General features: G+C 32.4%; 3 protein-coding genes across 3 annotated transcripts in view; 1 reads left to right on the top strand and 2 right to left on the bottom strand.

Moving 5' to 3' along the window:
- Positions 1-910: 910 nt before the first annotated feature.
- LOC129939679 (uncharacterized) lies at positions 911-2,082 on the bottom strand. Its single transcript, XM_056047786.1, has one exon. The coding sequence runs from the start codon at positions 1,186-1,188 to the stop codon at positions 961-963; it is 228 nt and encodes a 75-aa protein (XP_055903761.1). The 5' UTR covers positions 1,189-2,082; the 3' UTR covers positions 911-960.
- Positions 2,083-10,135: 8,053 nt separating this feature from the next.
- On the bottom strand, positions 10,136-11,000 carry LOC129939678 (uncharacterized). Its single transcript, XM_056047785.1, has one exon. The coding sequence runs from the start codon at positions 10,792-10,794 to the stop codon at positions 10,558-10,560; it is 237 nt and encodes a 78-aa protein (XP_055903760.1). The 5' UTR covers positions 10,795-11,000; the 3' UTR covers positions 10,136-10,557.
- Positions 11,001-11,691: 691 nt separating this feature from the next.
- The window catches only part of LOC129939477 (ubiquinone biosynthesis monooxygenase COQ6, mitochondrial), a 35,294-nt gene continuing 31,644 nt past the window's right edge, over positions 11,692-15,341 (top strand). The window contains exons 1-3 of the mRNA XM_056047500.1: positions 11,692-11,999; positions 12,069-12,259; positions 12,331-12,570. Coding sequence (XP_055903475.1) covers positions 11,810-11,999; positions 12,069-12,259; positions 12,331-12,570 — 621 coding nt within the window. The 5' untranslated portion in view covers positions 11,692-11,809. The remainder of the gene's footprint in view (positions 12,000-12,068; positions 12,260-12,330; positions 12,571-15,341) is intronic.

Raw genomic sequence — 15,341 nt, 5'->3', positions numbered from 1 at the left:
CAAGTTTCCCCTCGTAATCTACAACTACAATTTTTTAAAACAATTATCTCGTGAAACAGAAACAATCATTTTTTCTACAAATTTGTTAAAAAGCACTTGTAATTTACATTTTGTAAGTTGGTGAAATAGACCACTGGTCGCGTAATCTCCCGTTTCTGCAATTTGAAATAGAGGTATAATCACTCAATTTAACCCTAGAAAGATAACCATATTTCATAGACCATAAGATGATACACATAATTTATACGTCTATTCGACGTAGGTTATCTTTCTAGGGTTAACCATCCCAGACTTCTGTGTGTCACCTTGTTTTTGTATGAAACACGTGCCTACTTACTTTTTTATTTTAAAATAAATACATTTTAGTCAAACACTAATATATTAAGTGAAATTTACCTCAAGTTTCAAGATTGTCTAAATAAAAGCAGAACCTTACTTTTAATTTGTTACAAGATTTATTTAAATAGTTACAAGATCGTCATAATCAAATCAGAACCTTACTTTGAATTTGTTTTAATTGCAAAATTAAATGCATTCAAATTTAAGTTAAGTTAATTATTTTGTTTTCAAAATATTTATTTTATAATTTTAAAAAATGAATACTTTAATTTTATTTTCCTAGAGTACCTAATATCTTCCATTAGTTCTTGTTTGTTTCTCTTAACTTTTATTTTATTTTTATTTTTCAAAAAAAAAAAACAATTGTTTTAAAATTTTAGCTGAAATTCAAGGCCCCCATATTGTAAAATAGCAAATCCAAGCCACATAAAATAAAACAATTACTATTTAATTTTATTTGTTTAAATTTTAAAATAAATAAAGCTTAATCTTGATGAACACACTTAGCACTTAATTAAAAAAAAAACACTTATAATTGTATTTATTTAAGTAAAGGTTAATTAAAACTTACCTCTTTTCTACAAACAAAAAATATCATCTTAATGTAACCACTGAACAAAACTATTTATGCTTTAGTATCGGCAGCGGTGGCATAGCCGAATCCCAGAGAAAAATATGGTACACAGCTAAAGTGAATCCTAAGCCTCCTACGCCACCAAGATAAATTGCCAACGTTATTAAGCGGAAAAGCTTCGATTGGAAGAAATCTTCATTTTTATTTTCTTCTTCATCCTTTATTTCTGAAGTGGCTTTTTTATCATTTTGTGTCAAAAACCCTTTCTTACTCATTTCGTCAAAATTGATTTGGATTTTATCGTTTAGTTTTGAATGGATTGATGAAAAGGAATGCTTTTGTTGAGTTGAGTTGAGTAGATGTCGAATGTCAAAAGACAACTAATTTGAATTCGAAAACATATTCATTGAATATAAAAACTCTGATCATTTGTACATTTTTCCATAGCATACAAAAGAATTCGATTCATTAAATATAATCGGATTTCAGTTATAAAACAAAACATAAATTGTAAAGGTTCTTCTAATGTCATTGTCAGTGGTTTGCAAGGGATTATGTGTTTCCGCTTTGCTTTTGTTCTATGATGTTGTTTTACCACCTTAATATAAGTAAAAGTGGTAGCTTGGCCATTTTCTTGCATATGTACGTACATATACATATTTATTGATCAATGTAAAAAAATATACCTAAGTTTATATTAGTATCTATAAAATTATATGTATATACAAAGGTACTTAAAAAAACTGTACAAAAACATAAACTAAATTTTTTAATAAGCTTCATGACCGTGAACTATGGGAACTGGGGGCATTGTTGAATCCCAGAAGAACAAGTGGTACAATGCGAACAAAAACCCAATTCCACTGACCAAACAGACATACATTATCACTGTTAAAAGTCGAAAAAATTTTGAATCATAAAATGATTCATTCTTCGTTGTCGGGGGGACAAACTTCTCCGATTCTTTGACCTTGCTTGACAATAGACCGGATTTTCCGGATTCAACATCAGCACTCGAAGACATGATGTTAGGATGGGTAGGGTATGTTTGATTTTGATATGTTATTTATCTTAATTCTTTAGATAAATATTGGGGATTTTTGAACTTTAACTCAACAAATTTCTCGAAAATTTGGCGTGAAATCGGACAAGTCTTTCTTGTTTGTTGACCGTTCGGAATGGACTGAATTTTTTTCTTTTAATGTTTAATGTGAATGTTCACGGCGATTTTACCTTCAACATCGATTGAGTTAGCTTTATGTATAAATGTACATATAAAAAGAATTTCATTTACTTTTGCTTGTTGGTGCAATACCTACAACTTATAAATACTTACATGGAATTTGCGAACAATCCTAAAACCTTTAGTGACGTTTAAATTATTCTTTCATTTCCTTTTGCTTTTTGGGTTGTAATCGTAGTAGGTATGTACTTATGTATGTACATATTATTAAAAAACTTAGGAGGGAAAAAGCATAAATAAAAACAAAATATTAAGAAGACTATAGTATCAATACAAAATAGTGGAAAATATCAATATTAATGATTATAATTAGTACCACCAATTACAACAATTTGTAGTTATTTTGAAACACACACAAGCTGTAATGAATGTAATAAATGTAAAATATTTAAATCCCCCCCCCCTGTGAGATAATTTGTTTGCTTTTTCGTAGGAATTCCCTTCAATTCAAAACTAATCGTATTGCGTTAATGGATATGACCCCCCTTATATTTTGAATTTATATTTTACTTCCTTAAATTTTGTTGCTAAAAGTACTGCTTTTGACTGAAAATTGGACCAAGAACATAATATAAATCGGATATTTAGCCCTATTCCAAAAACACAGCACAACACAAATTCATCAACTTTTGACCAATTGACGATCCACGGGGGGGGGGTCACATGAGCCAAAAAGCTTATGCAGTTAAGTTGTATAAGTAAGGATTTCATCTATAGATTTATTAGTAATTTAACCACATGCATCAAAGAGTGGTTTGCGGTCGAAAACAACTCAAATTTTAATTTTCGCTCAATTAAGAATTTGAAAAAAACTTTAGCCATGCTTTAAATTATTTCATAAAAATTGTTTCTAAGAAAAAGAACAAATATTCCCGTTCTTAAGAAGAAACCTTGAATAAGTGATCATGAATTTTATATTAAGTTGCCTTTGAATTCCTTAAACTAGCCTTCAACTGCGACATACATACATATAAGAACTATATAGCAAGTTTCAAACTAGAGTTTTTAATCAAATATGACATTACGACGGTAGAAGTCGAAAAAAGTGGGTACCTCGATTCCTTCCGTCTGTCTGTCTTTCCTGACCCCTACATTCCAAACAATTGTGTTGATTAAAATTAAGATCTTCAGCCAATTAGTGTAAGGCGTTTTTTTTTTTTATTTTATTAATACGAAAAATAACAGCAGTCCCCAGAAATATTTTTTGGTTCAACATGCGATTTTTTTAAAACTTTCTATAAATTTTGTGTTCTTAATTTGGCTTCTTTCTACAAGAAAAACATATTTTTGTATTGCTCCAGAAGGGTACCATTCAAAAAATCTTAATTTTGTTTTTAAGTTTTCTCAAGAACTAATGGAACGATTTCAAAATTCTTCTCTTTCTGCTCTTCAGTGATAAAATTGATGATGATTATTTATGAAATTGATTTTTAATAAAATAAAAACACTAAACTAAAAACTCGATATTTCACTGACAACATTTTTTGACGAAATTTTTAATGTAAAATGTTCATATATTTATAAGCGCTTTTTTTAGTGCCTTAACCAAAAATGTTTTTAAGATAAAATTTTAAATGATTTTCGAAAAAATAGGTTAATCTAGATTTTTTGACAGATAAAATGGCATTTAAATTTTTGAGAAAAACTTATTTTACAGGTACATTTTTAAATCTTAAAATATAGGAAATATTTAAACAGACTTTTTGGAAGAAATTATCAAGTTCGTGCGTTTCATTTCTTTCAAAATTAGTTTTCTGTTGAATACAAAAGATTTTAAAAAGTTAATTAAATCTACTTTTGAAGTGAATTTTTCTTTGGATGCTCTAGAACTAAGATTCAATAATTTTAATAATACAAATGTCCCAAAAAAATCAAGTGACACTTTTGTTAAATTAATGGCTAAGTGAAAAACATAATAAAAGTTTCATATCTATTGATATAAAAGCTTTGAAACGTGTATTTTGTGAGTACTACAAAACTTTTCTTCCCAACTTATTTGTTTACTTACCTTACTTTTTTTTAATCTAATTTTTTTAGAGAAATTATGTACTTAAATGCAACTATTTCCTTAAATTCAAGAACCAAACCTTTTTGTCTCCACAATTTTTAAGTTTTGTTGACGCCTTTATAAGATCAAAATACGAGTAAGCAGATTAATAACGATAGTAATAAGAGACTCCCGGAGGTTGATTTCGAAAAAACTACATCAAAAAAAGCCCGACATTTTTACATATCAGATCCTCTCTCATTTTCTGGATTTTTAAATTTTTGCCAAAAATTATTGTATTTTAAATTCTTCTTAAATATGGCATATTTAGAAAACTGTTGGAATCTTGGAATGCTTTCATATGAGTCATCCAAATTAAATAGTAAGACCATACCTTGTTGGACAACAGTGTTTTAAATAATTTGATAACTAAAGTGGGCATTTTAGCAATTATTAAATTTTGTTAGGATCCCTTACAAAACATTGAAGTACATTTTTAAGCGGTGAGTAAAAACTCATCTAAGTGTGTGACCCCCCCCCCCCCCCCTGATGAAAAGTTTGAATCCGCCCTTGGGTCATAATACTCTATGATTAATATTTATTTATGCAATTGTTGATTATGACAGAAATAATTCATGTACCTACAAATGTGAGAGTGATACAAATAAATAAGAAGAAGAAAATGAGAAAGAGGAAATAAAAAGAAGATACCATTTATATTATTTTTGTTTTTATTTTTTCAGAGACTTATAAATAATTTTAGCTAAATAAATAAATAAATTGTTGAAGGGAGAATATTAGAACATTATTTTGATGAAAAATTATAATGATGTTTTCTTAAAAAAAATAATTTGTTTTTAAAATTATGTGCACTGTTTTACATTGTCAGCCTTATTTTTTAGCCTTATTTACAGCATTTTGAAATACAGAATTTTGAGATACAGAATTTTGAGATACAGCATTTTGATCATGCAGTATTTTGTACACATACAGTATTTTAAAATACAGTATTTTGAGATGCAGTATTTTTATCAATACAGTATTTCGACCCCAACCCACTACCCGGCCTGCCTTCTTTTTAACCTGGCGTTTGAGAAAGCAATCCAAAACTCCAAAACATCTACCAGAAGGTCAATCGTAAACTAGTCCACACAGCACAACTTAGATTACATTGATATCATTGGTAGAAGCTAAAAAAAAGATTAAAAAAATAGAAGAATAAAGTATTTTACACTGTATATATCGTGTTCATACTTTATTCAAATTAATTAATTGGTTATTCTTCAAAAGCGTACAAGTTCATTTTATTTAAAGTTTTTTTCGAGACGTACAGAGAATCATAAAAAAATAGGAAGTAAAACAAACTATAAAAATCCAAACAGAACCACAACCTTTTCCACGGTTAAGATCCTGTATTCATCCCTATGGATCTTGTCAGCTGGCTTCAGTTATTATGTGAGCTGGATTTTAAATGGATGTAGGTGTGGTCCAAATGCAAAATGCGCCATAATGTGCCGTAAGACAGTCCTAATTCCTGGGAAAGACGAGGAATCGACACTTTCGGATCTTCGATGATGCACAAGTCTTACAATATCTGTAACCAATTCAGTCTCTTCGAATTTATTCATAATTTGGTCAATTGCTTAAGTAGTGGGACAATTGTGTAAACCATAATCTCCTCTTAAAGCACGATATGAGTGTGTTGCAGAGTCAACATTTCAATTTATTTACTATAAAGCTTACACAGAAAGTTAACACATATCTTATAAATTTGTGAGAGCCTATGACTTAACTTTAGATAACAATTCAAAATAAAAAAATACAAAAAAAAATAATATAAAATTAAATTAAAATTAAAGAAAAAAGAAACACAAATATTTATTGATAAAATATTATTTGATTTAAAAACAAGGGAATAATAAAAGTAATAGAATTAGAAGAAGAAAAAAAGAAAAGGTTTTAAGAATTTGTATGCGTTGTGTGGTATCTAAGCGATCCATTATCGTAAATTTCAGACTTTCAATGGAACAAACATTTGTTTGACAGATGTCCCTATACTTTTAAAACCGCAAAATGCATAACATTTTATATTCAAATACGGTAGAGCCGGAATAACTTTTTGTTTTTTTTTTTAGAACAATTTTATGCCCAATTTCACCCTACGCACTTTTCGAAAAGTACAAATATGTGCAAATTGAGTAAAGGTAGATTTTTCAAAAATATTGATTTCCTTCCTAGTGCATACAGGTAGGAAAGTTCTTTGAATTGTTTAATATATCTTGTACTATATCGGATTAATTCAAATTAAAATCTTATTATATGCACGCGTGGTTGTATGTTGAAAATGTACTTACAACTACGCTCAAATTATACTATTTCCACTGATAGCATATTACCTCCTGGAATTTTTATAAGTATGTTGACGACTACGTGGTTTAAAATGTTTATTTGACATTCAATTTATAGTCAAGGTAACTATAAAATATTTATCTGCAGTTTTATGTGCATATTAGGGTGGTGAAAACGTTTGGTTTTTGGAAATTTCGATACACAGTATTATAAGTTAATGTCGTTCATCCTATCGACTTTTTAAAGATTTAAGGACTTTTGGCAGACTATATTTGGTTCTGTTCGCCCCTTAGTTATTCGTCCATTGTAATTATTACAAGTTAAAGTAAGGAAATCTTATAAATTCACCTAACTTTATTTATTGATCAATTGTTCTTCTCGCAGTCATTGCTGTGAAAATAAAGATTTTATACCATGAGCTACGTATGAATACCGTTTCTCAATTGATTAGTATTACTTGTTCCATAGCCCATGATGAACCAAAAAAAAAATACACCTATGTTTTTTAAATCAAGTGAGATTGAGTCTGATAGACAAAAAAATTAGTTTTCAGTATTCCACATTTGAACCAACTTTTAAACATTTTTCCGAGAAGAAGGAAAAGAATAGAAGCCTTATACAAAAATATGTATAACAAGACATGACTATTCTTAAATTTTTGCAAGCGGTTTTTTATTTGATTGTATAAATTCTTTGTATTACTAAGTTAAAAAACTTTGTCATAAATTGCAAATTGACATTATAATTTTTAATATATGACCTTAAGAAGAAAAAAAACGGTCTCGTATTTGTATTAACTTTGTAAGTTATAAAATAGCTTAACTCAGTCCAACTTTTGAATTGAGAGCCATTTAATGAACCTTAATACAACTTAATACGTATATCCTATATTGAAAGAAAAAGCTCAAACGTTTTTGGGTAACTTACATAATCGTACTTGTCCCGCATAATGGTTTTCGCTAAGTTTTTAAACATATCGTTTCATTAAAAATTTTAAGGAATCTACTATTTATTTTATAACTCAAAACTGTGGCCCCACAAAATCTCATATATATGTAATATGACAAACCTTTTACATTTGCATGACAGTTATGGAGAACAAACGATATTAGCCTGCAAATGCTATTGTAATAAAAGGTGTTTTTGGAAAGAGTTTGGAGAGTTTAGTAAAGAAATACCATTTTAAATTGTCAAATTAAAAGAAAATGAAATCAATTTTGAAAATCACGGTAGTATTTGCGATTGTTTTTTTCTAAAAAAATATAACGATATTTTTCTTTTTGAAAAGTTATTTTATCGGTTAAAATTGTTTCAGTCTCTTGAAACATTATCGTTACAACCTCACCTTGCTGAAAGAGTCGTATCTTTGTACAATTAAAATATTCAAATCAAATGGGGTGGCGCAACAGTCCGTTGTGAACCAGGGCCTAGTGACTTACAACTCTCAACCATTCCTGTGTGCGAGTAATGTTGTCAGGAATGGAGGGGACCTACAATTTTTATGCCGAATCCGAACGGCTAGTTTGAGAAAACACTTTTTCATGACAAGAATTACTCTTGAAGGATTTGTCAATTCCTCGCAAGAGGCAGTACCCGTGAAAATTATTTTTTTTTTTTAAATTAAGGTGGCACAGGTAGGGATTGAACCCAAGACCCCTTGCATGACAGTCCAACGCACTAACCATCATGCCACGGGTACTACACAATTAAAATATTAATGTGGTTAAAAGTATTAAAAACCATTTTCGCCTTTTCGAACACAAGACATAGGTATCCTTTTTTTAGACTCTGGAGTTAACAATAATTTATCTTTTATGATCACCCACAGATATTCATTGTATTGAAACAAAGATCTTTAATGGGCTCCCAGTAGCGTATTTTATTTTGTTGATAGTTTTACTTCTACAACTTTTTGGAAGTTCCATCTCAGTACACAACACATATCTTTTCACAAATTTATATGCTGAATAAACTATTTATCATTTAATCTTTCAAACCTCCATTTTTTGAACATAAAGGTATATATTTAGAGTATATTATATTTGGCACGTTGAAAGAGTTTGATAAGTTTTTTTTTTTGAATATTGATACGTTGAGGAGTATATTTTTTGACTACTCTTTCAAACCAATATTATCGACAAATGTTACCGTTTTTCCAAACAAGAAATCCATAGCAGCAAAATAATGCTCTTGGTTTGGTTAAAAATTTACTAATTGTTATTAATTGTATTACCCGTGGCTGGTGGTTAGTGTGTAGGGCTGTCACGTCAGAGGTCTTGAGTTAATCCCTGCCTGTGCCATCTTAATTTAAAAAGAACAGTTTTTACGGGTACTGCCTCTTTCGGGGAATTGAAAAATGCTCCAAGAGTAATTCTTGTCATGAAAAGTGCTTTCTCAGATTAGCAGTTCGAATTCTGCTTAAAACTGTAGGTGCTCTCTATCCCATGACAGCTTTACTCGCACGGAGGAATAGTTGAGAGTTGTAAGTCACTTGGCCCTAGTTCTCAATGGACTGTTGCGCCACCTAATTTATGTATTTTTAATTGTTATTAATTGTTAAATTAATGTAGTACCCGTGGCATGATGGTTAGTGCGTTGGACTGTCATGCCAGAGGTCTAGGGTTCGATCCCTGCCTATGTCATCTAAAGTCTTTTCACAGGTACTGCCTCTTGCGAGGAATTGACAAAATTTCCAAGAGTAACTCTTGTCATGAAAAAGTGCTTTCTCAAATTAGCCGTTCGGATTCGGCATATGAACAGTAGGTCCCCTCTATTCCTGAAAACATTACTCGCACACAGGAATGGTTGAGAGTTGTAAGTCACTAGGCCCTAGTTCGCAAAGGACTGTTGCGCCGCCCAATTCAATTCAATTCAATTGTTAAATTAAATAAAAGTCTTCGTTCCTTTTATTCTTACCATCACTGAACAATAATATGTACAAAACTATTCAATTTAAGATAAGAAAGTGTTAGAGAAAAAGAAACAATTGGAAAAGTTACGAAAAACTAATCACCTTTGAACCACCCTACTATGAATTTTGCATAAATAACCGCTATGAGTATTTATATTTTCATATGAAACTTAGCAGTTTGCAAAAATACGAGGAAATTATGATTCTTTGCCGCATGCTATGCATTTGCGCATTATTTTGTTCCTTATTGTTTCGTAAAGAATTGATTTTGGATTTAATTTCTAACCATAACAAAATTAAATAAACCATATATGGGGTACTTTTGTGAGGGTATAAAAATGATTGACACTTCTAGTTATTTGCATTAATTTATAAACATTCTACCAGTGTCTTTCAAAAAAAAAAATATCTCACAATCAATTGAAATAAATAAATATATTTGAAAAGAAAAAAAAAATGACGGAAGAAAAAGAACAACCTAAGGAAAATGGAAAAGAGCCTGAAGCGAAGAAACAAGACTTCTTCGACACAAAACTTTTCAAACTTATAACGCTTGGAATATACCTTGGAGGAGTTGGAGGGCTTGGCTTCACTTTGGCCCTCTACTATTTATTTATATGGGAATCCAAAATGCCAGAAATACCGCTTTTAAAGAAAATGGGAAGTCCTGTTTGATTTAAAAGAAAGTGTTTTACAAAACTCCAAAAGTATTATTCGACCCTGTTAGATTCCGCCAAGCCAGCCAAGACGTTGGTCGTTTGTTTTTGTGTAAGAAAAATCTATTGGTACGTTTAAGAAACCGTTATTTAAAATGATTTTGAATTTCGTTTTGAAATGTCAGTATTATAACGTTATTGTAATGATTCAGTGATAGGGTTGGACACATTAAGTACAACATAGAATCTATGTATTAATAAGTAACCAGTTTTTAATCTTTGCACATAACAATATGAATATTTATTCACATTTAATCTAATACTTATACATATATACCTTTATTACGCATATAGATACACTAAATAATAACTAATATGTTAAATTAATTATTAATAACGCTAACTACTTCTATAAGATACTAGAACTAACCATATACAGAAAATAAAAGTACTGAATAAAACTTACATTACAATATATGTTACAGCTTTTGTGTCTTCTTAATTAGTTGGCTGATTTGTGTCTATGGTAACAGGAAATCGTAAGTATATTTCTGGCATTGTAGAATCAAAGAAAAACAGATAATAAAATGATAATACCATTCCCATACCGCTCACACCTCCTAAATATAAAATTAATGTGATCCATCGAAACAACTTCGAGTCGAAAAATAATTGCTTTTCTGTGTTTGGTTCGTTATTATCCGAAGGATTTTGTTTTGGTTGAGTATCAGCCATTTAAGATTCAGCTTTTGAATGGATCAACAAAGGAAATGACCATACGCTTTTATACTACGGCCAATAATTAAAATGGACACTAAACTATTCATATTGAGTGGAAGATTTGCATTAATTATCAGGTAATGCTGACACAAGCTGTTGCTGGACAAGATGAAAATGAAATCGATCAACGCATGCTTACAATTACTATTTCAATTGTTTAAAGCTCAGTTGATTCCAAATTCATAAAGCATTCATTTTGCGACTGTTGTGTAATAAGTTTCAAAAAATATGCTTTATAAAAGTAACCTTCCTTTTGTTTAGAAAAGAAATTATTGTATTTGCAAACGCGTTTTGGACACATATGGCCACAGATTCCAAAATCTTTTAATTTCTTACATAAATTTAGCATCATTTATTTGTTAGGACCTACAGTTTTATGCCAAATCCGAATTTATTTAAGAAAGCACTTTTCATGACAAAAGTTAAAGGATTTGTCAATTAATTTTAAACTATGTCAATTCTAAGACAAATAAAGTCCCTTGAAACTCCGACCAACTTTTAAAAAAGACTTATTTACGAGGAGAGTAGTTTTTTATTTGAAGGAAAAAATAGTACGCAAATTTGGTAAAAATTGATACGAGTACATATAGACAAACTTTTAAGCGAGACAAATCGACAGACGGGATGGGAAGTTATCAGTGTGGGTCGCATCCCAGCCTCTTTTTAGTTTGGGAACTAAGAAAAACCACTCGCGAGATTCAAATGCAAATCTAAATATCACGATGTTGTGGTTTTGAAATTCACATTACCTTAAATGAAAACCTTAGATGAAAACAAACAGATCCGGAAACCTGGGATGTTTGCCGAACGTGGCCAATAAACTGTCATTCTTCAAAAAAAAAACACAAATGTCAATCGCAATCAGCTGTTTAGTATTCTACTTTGTGGAATTGTGTTTATTTTTATCATTTGAATTTCACAAATATTTATTTTTCAACTAAAATTTTGCTTAAGCTTTGAAATAATCGAGATGTCAATTTTAATTCGATTTTCTGGCAAAAGGATTGCTCAGCCATTTAAATCAGTAATATGTTCGTCGCGACTGATATCACAAGACCAGAAAAATCCTCTTGATACAAATAAAAATAGTAACCCCCAGCACTACGATATAATTATTGCCGGTGGTGGTCTTGTCGGCACTGCTCTTGCTTGTGGCATAGGTAATTTTATAATTAAAATATGACTATCATGAAAAACTAAGTGCTACTAAACTTTCTCTTGTCTTTTAGCAAAAAATAAAGTACTTTCGGAAAAGCGTGTTCTTTTGCTTGAAGGTGCTCCACCATTCAAAGGATTTTCTGGTGGCCAGTACGGAAACCGTGTATCAGCTATTAATAATTGTTCTATTGAACTTTTCAAATCTATTGGAGCCTGGAATAGAATATCGTCTGTTCGTTACAAGCCTGTTAAGCAAATGCAAGTAGGTTTTTTTAAAAAAGATATCTGCGGAATATTTAAACAGTTAAAAATATATTCATTTAATCGTTTAAGGTTTGGGATGCCAGCTCCGATGCTCTGATCTCATTTAATCATGATAACTTCTCAGAAGATGTTGCTTGTATAATTGAAAATGATTTAATGCTAGACGCTATATATGGTCAACTAGAATCAACCAAAAATGTAACAATTTTGAACAAGTCAATGGTTAGCAGTGTTGAATTGCGAATGGGTGGCAATACAAAGAACATTGTTTGTCTAAAAAATGGTGATTCAATGAGTTGTGATTTATTGGTAAGTGGCATTTTACATTTTTCTTTTTGATCTCTTAAAAATAGTTAAAATATAACATTTTAGTTGACCAAATATATTAATTTAAAAAAGGCTTAGTAGAGTTAGTTCAAAAACGCATACCGTAATAGAACCTTTTAATTAACCTTAAGATATAATTTATTTCATTCTAACATATTTATGGATCTCTTTTAAATATAAAATGATATTAGAAGGACCATTTCAATCATTACCAAATAATTTGTCTTTAAGTTTATTGATATTGATTAAAAACTATGATCTTGAGGGATATTGGACAAAGTCTGCTTACGTACCGGCGACGGTAATATCGAACGAAACTTTTTTTTGACTTGATTGATATTCCGCTTCATAATTATCACTTTTTCTTAATTTAATTCTTAAAAAGTAAGTCAGTGTTGTGAAATCATTTTGTCAATAGTTTCATTAACTTTTTCTATTCTATAGTATATTAGCCGGTCTGTTAGCGCAATTAAGGAATTACGTTAGTAAAGTGTATTCCATAACTGTGTTTTTCAATATACTAGCTGAGGCAGCACGAACGATACTATTTCAAAGCTTGGAACTATGTAACTAGAAATCTATTTAATGAAAAAAAAAATTAAAAACAAAATTGGAACTTCACAAATTTAACGTACATAGCGTAACCTTTCGATGTTAAAATGGTAGACATGTGCATTCAAGAGGACACAAGCGTCCACAGGTTTTTCTCAAAACCCACCTCTATCTATCAACTCCTACTCTCACCTCCCCGTGGTGAACATCGGGTGCCTAGTTCCTCCACTGGAGATTGGGTTCCAACCCCAGTGGAAAGTTGAGGGGACCAGGTGTTTCCACTAAGGCACCCCTCCTTATCCAGGCGGCAGCGGAAGAATCCCGAGATGTAATCAACGGTGGCGTCTACAGTTCAGTAAGGTTGAACTTCTTAGTGAACACCTTATAGGGCTTCTTCGACTTATTCGGAGCCCAGGCCTATAAGGATCGGTTTTATCCGGCTCCCCATCCTTGGAGTTATACTTAGGATCTGGCCCTCCAGGTTGGGGGTTGTGCCGTCGGGGTGACTTCCTGGCCACGTAAACAATACCTTTAGTTGCGAAGCACCAACAAGCCTCCGATACGGACGGATTTACTGTTGACAACCTACGCAAAAGAATTAAGGACAACGAACTTCGGATATGCACGTGGAATGTTAGGTCCCTTAACAGACCACGTGCAGCCGAAGAATTATCGGAGGCCCTAGACCGCTATAAAGCAGACATCACCGCCATCCAGGAAATACGATGGGATAGGCCGGACAAAAAGAGGATGAAAAACTGCGATATTTACTATGGTGACTGCTACCACGAAAACCAACGGCGCTTATTTGGATGCGGTTTCGTCATTGGAGCCAGACTTAGGCAAGAAGTCTTGAGCTTTAGATGCATCAATGAGCTCCTCATGACTATACGTATCAAGGCTAAATTCGGCAACATTAGCCCTGGGCTATTTTAATATCGTAGGAACCCCTGGTTTGATGAGGAATGTCGGCAGGCAAATGCAGCCAAACAACAGGCACGCAAAGCTGCGCTGCATAAAAGGACGAGAGCTGCTCATGAGCTCTATGAACAGAAGAGGCGAGAGGAACGCCGACTTCTCAGAAGGAAAAAGAGAGGGCATGAGAAGCGTGCGGTCGAAGTTGTTGAGAGGTTTAAAAGCAGGAATAAAGTTCGAAAGTTTTATGAACAGGTAAAACGAAATTCAAAGGTACATAAACCTAGAACCGAAGGCTGCAAACACGAAAGTGAAAACATCATAGTGCAACCGCAGTCAATGCTGAGGATATGGAAGGACCACTTCTGCAGACTGTATAATGGCGAGAACGAACTGAATTCCGCTGTCAGGCAGGATGATCTATTCAACATAGACGACGAAAGCCAACAATCCCGTCCTCCCGACTTAGACGAAGTACAGATTGCCATATCTAAGCTGAAGTCTAATAAAGCCGCTGGAGCGGATGGCTTGAATGCCGAGCTCTTTAAAGCAGCTGGAGATAATTTGATTTGGAGCATGCACCAACTTATCTGTAAGATATCGTCGGAAGAAAGCATGCCCGATGAATGGAACCTCAGTATTGTTTGGCCGATCCTGAAAAAAAGAGACCCTCTAAACTGCACCAACTATAGAGGAATCAGTCTACTTAACATCGCCTATAAAATCTTCTCTGCCTTGATATGTGAACGTCTTAAGCCCAACGTCAACAACCTGATAGGTCTTTATCAGTGTGGTTTTAAACCAGTAAAGTCCACAGTTGATCTGACATAATCGGAAGAACTCAGCAGGAAGTCAATGGGGCTTTTGTGAGTCTTAAGGGAGAGGCGGCAAAAATGGGTTTAACGGTTAATAAGGCAAAATAAAGTACATGCTGTCGTCAAGAAAGGACATACAACACCGACGTCTTGGTCAAAACGTCACCATCGACAGACGTAACTATGAGTAAAGTCCACAGTTGATCTGACATAATCGGAAGAACTCAGCAGGAAGTCAATGGGGCTTTTGTGAGTCTTGAGGGAGAGGTGGCAAAAATGGGTTTAACGGTTAATGAGGCAAAATAAAGTACATGCTGTCGTCAAGAAAGGACATACAACACCGACGTATTGGTCAAAACGTCACCATCGACAGAGAAAAGTTCTTCGTGTGATCTGCGGTCCCGTATGCATCGAAGGGGAGTAGAGGAGAAGATGGAACGACGAGCTGTACGGGCTGTACAGCGACGTAGA

Source organism: Eupeodes corollae, chromosome 1 (assembly GCF_945859685.1).
Source record: "Eupeodes corollae chromosome 1, idEupCoro1.1, whole genome shotgun sequence".
Classification (NCBI taxonomy): Eukaryota; Metazoa; Arthropoda; class Insecta; order Diptera; family Syrphidae; genus Eupeodes; species Eupeodes corollae.
Note: the sequence above shows the minus strand (reverse complement) of the source record. Positions and strands in the feature narration are given on the sequence as shown.